The sequence below is a fragment of the Cibotium barometz genome, chromosome 34, assembly GCF_041138505.1.
Source record: "Cibotium barometz isolate CiBa-2024 chromosome 34, ASM4113850v1, whole genome shotgun sequence".
Lineage (NCBI taxonomy): Eukaryota > Viridiplantae > Streptophyta > Polypodiopsida > Cyatheales > Cibotiaceae > Cibotium > Cibotium barometz.
In genome coordinates, this window is record NC_141079.1 from 26,760,293 (window position 1) to 26,767,792 (window position 7,500).

Here is a 7,500-nt window from a genome sequence, read left to right on the forward strand (position 1 = left end):
GTCTTGCCCATAAAAAAACCCACATAACTTAAGCAACTTCAAGAGATAAAGTACTTTTCTAAGAGATTAATGATATAAACAACTACAAGAGCCAAAATAATTTGCAGAGAGATTAATCCAATGAATTATAAAAACACTAGAAGAGCCAAAGTAATTTGTAAAGAGATAAATTTGAGTATTAATATGCAAGGGTTCAAAATAAACAGCACATAACACACACAAAAAGATAGGTGGTGGTTAATAATATGACAACACACACACACACACACACACACACACACACACACACACACACACACACACATGCACGCACGCATGCATGCAGACAAGTGGTGGTTAAGCATATGATGAACACACACACAAAGGTGGTGGTTAATGATATGATGACAAAACATACAAACACAAAACTTAGAGGTGTGATTGAGGGCTGAAATTTGAATATGAAGGGAAGACCTTCAAAATATATGTGTAAAATTTTGAGAAATGTTCAAAATAGTGGCCTTCTTTGGCAACCCTATTTTCTAAGAGGCGTTCTCTAGAAGGTTTGAAGGGCTTTGAGGCTGAAATTAATGCCCTCTGAAGGGGACTAATTTCAGCACTGGTGGGAATATTGATGGGATTGATGATTCAGCATTGGTGGCATTGATGATGATAACACACACACACACACAACAAGGAGAGAGAGAGAGAGAGAGAGAGAGAGAGAGAGAGAGAGAGGGGTATTAACACGAGGGCATATACGACCAAAAGTGAGACTTGAACTCGGTTGGATCATGGCCTTTATAAGGGCCCACCTTATATATATATATATATATATATATATATATATATAGAGAGAGAGAGAGAGAGAGAGAGAGAGAGAGAGAGAGAGAGAGAGGTGCAGGGATTAATGATACCTTGAAGGCTTCATCTTGCACTTTGATGAAGGGCTTGTCTTTCCAGGATGTGAGGGTGTAGAGGGCAGCATCTTCGAGGTGGTGGAGCAAGGCCGTGTTGTGTTTGATCTTGGAAGGGGAGAGGAAGAGGGAGACAGGGCGCCGCATTCTCCTGTGCTCAGCCCCATGCACATTAGGCAGGCTGTTGGGCCCAACCAATTTCTGCAGCGAATACAGAAGGCTGGTCCTCACCAGCGTCCCTTCACTCAACAGCAGCATCTTGTTCACCTCCGGATCCAACGAGATTACTGTTGGGCAGCCCACCAGCCTCGTCTTGAAGATCGGCCCATACCTGCAGAGCTCCCATAATTCATTTCGCTCATTAGATTCTCATTAAACCACCTCCTCTGCTAATCTATGCTCATACCAAAACAACAGTAGTCCTCCATTCATCATCATCATATGATATTCGGAGCTTAATATTAAGTCATAGAAAGCACTCCATTGATTATCATCAATAATCTTACTTTAACCTTTCGTTTAACCCGCTATTAGCCGTTCATCATCATCAACTAGAATCTACTCTAAGCACTGCATACTCAACTCGTATGAATTCTGCGGCTTCATACTCATGGAAAACAGTCCACTTATTATTATGAATAACCCTACGTAAATCTTTCGCTTAACCCACAATTATAAGCAGTTTATTATCTCCTACTGAAATTCGACTGGTGATTTGTGTTACTCAACTGATGAATTCTGGAGCTTAATACTCATGGAAAACAGCCCAGTCATTATTATGAAAAGCTTTTACGTTAATGTTTCGCTTAACCCACTACAATTGGCAGTTCATCACGTTAATCTTTCGCTTAACCCACTATAAGTGGCAGCTCATCCCACTACTGTAAGCAGTTCATTATCACCGAATTAACAGCCCTAATCTTTCGCTTAACCCACTGTAATTGGTAGTTCATCCACAAGCCTGAGTTAATCTTTCGCTTATAGTGAGTTAATCTTTCGCTTAACCCACTATAATTGCACTACTATAAGCAGTTAATCTTTCGCTTAACCCACTATAATTGGCAGTTCATCCCACTACTAAAAGCAGTTCATTATCACCTAATTAACAGCCTTAAATATTGCATAATTGAGTCTTGCGACTGGTGATTTGTGTTACTCGCAAACTCATATATGAAATTCAGGAGAAACCCAATATGATATATTGTGCGGATTAAACTATAATCAGCTCAAGGTTAGCAAAAGAAAAAAATTTAATTACCGTTGGAGCCGCTTCATTAAGAAAGGTGGCGGGGTTCCTACAGGGTAGTGAGAAAACATGAGCTCTAGAGTGTCACCCCAGATGGACCATGGTGAAATGTCTCCCGGAGGCAAAGACAAGGAGGGTGATTTTTTTAAACTGGTCATTAGAACCCTGGATAAGAAGATTAAGATGAAGCTTAGAAAAGAAATCAAGATCAAGAATGCGGTGATAATGGCCATCTTAGTGAAGATAATCTAGGAGATTAATAGCACTAATTATGCGTCTCAAGGTTTTCCAGCAGGGCTGAGCTATGTATAAATAGTCTGGCAATATCGTTGACGCTATTTATTTTCTCACCTGCCCCAATTCCGTAGACAAACCAGTTCTCCTGTCAAAGTCAGTCTTCCAGGACCCCGATATGGCAACATTTATCCCACCCCACGCTAAAACTCTACTTTTTTGTTATAATTCCATCATTTATTTAATTTTCAATACTACTTTTGACTAGTACATTTAGGTTAATTGGTTGGAAAAACCATCTACAAACATCTTATAAATACCTTGTTTTAGGCTCTTTACCCATTATAAAGTATCGATGGATGCATTCTTATAAATGAAAGAGAAGGTGTACAAGTGAGTTTTGATTATTTTCTTTTGAATTGTGACATGGTTTACAAACCGGTTCAATTTTTTAAAAAAAAAACCAACAAACGCAAGAATTAATTAAGAGAGACAAAATTACAATAACTGGCTGAGATACAGCACTGGGTTCCACTGATCACAGTCATAACAGTCAAAAGACCACAGATCATAACCCAAACCCTCAACAATCATAGCTTAATGCTTCAATTCTGGTTTGCAGCATAGCCACAAAGCGGTTGGACTCATCAATCTTCCTTTGGAGCTCATTCAGCTGCTCCTGGATGAAGTAGTCCATGTTCCTTAGTTGAATTTGAGTTTCTCCAAGCACTCCAGCTTGAGTGGTGTACAATCTCGTCTGCACCATATAAAAATCATAAATCTGCACATGAAAGTCAGCAAAAAGACTTTTCAGATTTGGAATCTGGTAAACACTTTCAAATGCAGTTGCACATCTATCTTTCCATATCACCCAAAGGAATTCAGCTCTGATTCTAGCCCAGCACCGCGGGAGCACCCCTACAGTATCCCCTAGTAACAGTTGTTTTGCAGAGGGCTGACAACCCAAAATAGACCAGACCGGTGACAGAATATCTACAGATCTCTGGCAGTTTCTAAACAGATGACCAATATCTTCGATACTTAGTTTGCATCTAGCACATACCCCATCTGTTAACCCACATTTCCTGCACTTGTCGCCTGTCCATATGGCTTGATGCATAATCAGCCACAATAGAACTGATTTCTTAGGCTGAATCTCTTTAGACCAAATTGTTGAGAACTTAAAGTTCCATTGGCGACTGTCATAGAGAACTGACCATCTCTTATTAAGCACCACATGCACAGGGGACGATGGCACTGGAGTGCACACGAGGGGGTTGGTCGAAAGCTGTTCCTTCTCTCCAGCATAGAGCTTTGAGGGATAAGGGCTCTGAGACTGTCAGCTGCCAAGCCTCACACTCAGGAAAGTTGTTGATACGCTCACGCACTAACTGAACTTCCCAAGGAAGAAGCGAGAAGCTTAACATCAATTCATCATTGGTCATCCACCTTTGGGAGTGAGTTTGCCACACATCTGCCCACAGTCTAATGCCCTTTTTGTGAATACGTAGGGCAATACGCATTAAATTGCAAGACATCGATGGCAATGGACTAAGAGGAAACCACAGAGAGTTAAGAGCTCTGATAGAGTAGCTATGTCTGCTTTCCCACACAACCCCTACCTTGTCCCGAAATTTGTTCCAAGCTTTCCACAATGAGCGAAGAAGATCCGACCCTTTCGGCTTAATAGCTTCATGGCCTATCAAAATAGTAATTCGAGGCAGATCCCTCCAACCTGAAAATTTCTCAAAGGAGAATTGGTCAATGTTTCTGAACAACAGCACGGACGAAAGTTCCTCAGGGTGAGAAATTGCTCTAATGATAGTTTTAACAGCAAGCCTGTCGGCCCAAGTGTGTATATCTACAACCCCCAATCCCTCTTTGTCCTTGGGGAGACAACAGAATTCCCATCTCACTTTGGCAGCTCCTCTCGTGAAAGGGTCTCCTGTCCACCCACAGGAAGTTTCTACATAATTTTTCAATTTCCTTTAGATGAGTGTCTGGAGGTCTCCAGCAGGTGAGGAAGAAGAGAATGTAAGCAACTAGAAAGTGATTGATTACCAGCACTCTGCCAGCTACCGATAACTGCATACCCAGCCACCTATTTAACTTACCCCTAAACTTATCAACTACCCAATCCCACCGTTGCTTCAGGGTAACTCCGAAACCCATAGGTATACCCAGCAGAGCCGAAATACTTCACCAGCACGAATACGCTGACAACCCTGCTGCACCAACCAATTGGGAAGATTTCCTTCAGCAGAGAATATTCCCGTTTTAGTATGATTTACCTTGGATCCAGATGCTAAGCAAAAGGTGTCCAACGCCTTCCAGAAAGTCAAGAGAGAGTTATGATCATTGTTGAGTAGCACATTGGTGTCATCCGCAAACTGAGAAAGTATCTGATCACAATTTGAGTTAGGCAAGGGAATGCCTTTAATTAGCCCCAATCCCTAGTATCTTTTGACCATACAATTCAAGCTATCCACAGATAACACAAACAGCAATGGAGCAAGAGGACACCCCTGCCTGACCGACCTGGCCAGGGGGAAGGAATCTGGCCAGGGGGAAGGAATCTGACCGACCTGGCCAGGGGGAAGGAATCTGACATTGCATTATTTAACGCCACTCTAGCTGAAGCATTACCGAAGAGGGTTTTTACAAACTGAATCAAGCCCGGGCCATACCCCATCTTTTCCAAATTGAGCAATACAAAGCTCCATTCAAGCCTGTCTCATAGGCTTTGTCAAAGTCTACTTTGGCAAAAATAAAGTCGATCCCTTTTTCCTGAGCATACTCTACTCCTTCCCAAATTGCAATGACAGCTTCAATAAGTCTCCTTCCTCGGATAAAACCTTTCTGCTCTGCTGAAATGTGCCTCATTAAGCTGGGTGTGATTCTGAACACTATTACTTTGGCTAACACTTTGTATACAGAATTCAGCATAGTCAGTGGCCTCCAGTTTTCTAGGAGCTCCTTAGGCCCTTGTTTGTGAATCACTTTTATCACTCCAACATTTATATCGGTGGGCAAGGCCGAAAACTTCACAGATTCTTCCCAAACCCTCTGGATGAATGGGGCAATCCAATCTTTAAAAGCATGAAAGAACTCACCCGACATTCCATCCAGGCCCGGAGTTCTATTAGGTTTCAAGCTCTCAATGGCCATATTAATTTCTGAGATTGAAATAGGCAAATCAAGCTGCCTTGCCAGCTCATCAGAGATGACTTTAGTTCTAGCCTCCCACACCGAATTGCGGGACTCAGCCTTCAGCTCCGAGGACTACTCCGGTGCACTAAAAAGCTTTTGAAAGTGGTTGCGAACCAGCAAAAGCAGTTTTCCTCCTCAGTTCTGGCAGCACCTTCACTTGTGGACAGCAAAGTACTAAGTCCTTAACTTGTTTTTTCCTAAGAATCTTGAACATTTCTTTAGACGAACGGTCAATCCTGCCAGCCCACCATTCTCTAAAGAAGACCGTGGCATGTTTGAGGGCCAGCTCCTCCTCAGATCTAATATGAGCTCTCAACCGGGTAATCTCATCCTGGTCCTCCGCTACAGGATTAGCCTTGGCTTCAAGTTCCATAAGCTGTTGGTAGGCTGCTTCTCTTCTTTTCCTTCTTATAATCGTCACTTCCTTCCTAAACCCAGTGAGTGCTTTTTGAGTCTACCTCAGAGCTTGAGACCAAGCCGCAGCTGGTGAGTGAGCATTGCAGAATGCATTCATCCAAATCTTCTTGACCTCTTTCTGAACCTCCTTTAGCTGGAAGAGGGAAGCATCAGTGTGGAACCAAGAATTTCTGAGCTTGGTGGCTTTATCATCCAAAGTGACTAACAGTGGATAATGATCCGACAAACAGGAGGAATATTTCGGTTTAGCCTTAACCCTGGGGTAAATATTGGCTATCTCAGAAGAAATGTAACATCTATCAAGTCTAGCCTTTCTGGCGTTATCACCAGAGGAGTAGTTCTGCCAGGTAAACTCAGCCTCCTCACCTAAGTCCCACAGCGAAAAGTACTCTTTGACTTGAGTCCACCTCTCTTTCTCCAAACCCTTAATTACCTGGCCCAGGCCTTTATATCTATCCGCTGAAGACTCCACCATATTGAAATCTCCAACAATCACTGTAGGACCATCCATCGCCTTGAGCTCACTCCACAGATTGGCTCTGTCAGCAGCCGAGCCCCCCGCATAGACAGAACAAATCTGCATTTTGACTGGATTATCTAGCCTAGCTGAGATCCAATTCAAACCCCCAACAACCGAGTTAGGAGCAACACCCCCAACTACCAGGAACTCCCAGAACAGCTCCTCCAAAACCCCTGGAATGAGCCGAAAAGAACCATCTGTGATCCTCTGAGACCTCCTTAAGACGGCTAAGAAGGTCGTCACCAGTTGCTTTGACCTCCTGTAGTGCTATTACCTCCGATTTGTTGATGCGAAACCATTGTTTCAGTTTCCTAGCCTTGTTGGGGTCTGACAGACCCTTGACATTCCAAGAAACAATCCTCATTTATGGGACTTCTTGAGGGATTTCTTAACCTGGGATCTCTTGGGCGATGCCTGAGAAGCAGCTTGCATTGGTCTTTTGTGGTCTTTATGAATCTCCATAGGAGTGGACAACCCATCCCCCTCCACACGCACTTCCTTATCTTTATTAGCAGAGGTTTCCACCCCTTGCGTATTTGCATTTAGATCGAACATTGTAATTTGGTCATTTTCATTGACCTGGTCTTCCAACGATTTGTCCACATCGACTTCTTCATCAGAGCCCGAGAGAAGAGACTCTTCAACCTTCGAGTCCACCCACTCTGGTAGAGAAGCTAGGAGAGCAAATTTGTTGACAGTTTTCAACCTAGGCTTACTCTGCTCCTGCCAGGTCTCTTTAGCCGCCCTCTTAGGGGGGATGTCTCTTACTTCTTTAGGACCTTGCTGAAGCGGGGTGGAATCTGGAGAAGCTGGGGAAGGAACATTATCCGGGGCACGACAAGGGCAATTTCTGACGAAGTGCCCCTTGGCACCACAATGAAAACAGGCAGAGGGTAGGTACTTGTAGACTATGGCTTGCTCGAGCTTTTCCCCATCGTCAGTGAAGATGTCTATAGCTGAGGGTAAATCCAATGAGA

The 7,500-nt window shown here is 43.3% G+C and overlaps 1 protein-coding gene across 1 annotated transcript in view; it reads right to left on the bottom strand.

The window, feature by feature from the left end:
* The window catches only part of LOC147618846 (cholesterol 22-monohydroxylase CYP90B51-like), a 13,365-nt gene extending 10,940 nt beyond the window's left edge, over nucleotides 1-2,425 (bottom strand). The window contains exons 1-2 of the mRNA XM_086773927.1: nucleotides 2,155-2,425; nucleotides 897-1,227 (exon numbers count right to left, since the gene is read on the bottom strand). Of these exons, the coding sequence (XP_086630053.1) occupies nucleotides 897-1,227; nucleotides 2,155-2,375 (552 nt within the window). The 5' untranslated portion in view covers nucleotides 2,376-2,425. The remainder of the gene's footprint in view (nucleotides 1-896; nucleotides 1,228-2,154) is intronic.
* Nucleotides 2,426-7,500: the final 5,075 nt, after the last annotated feature.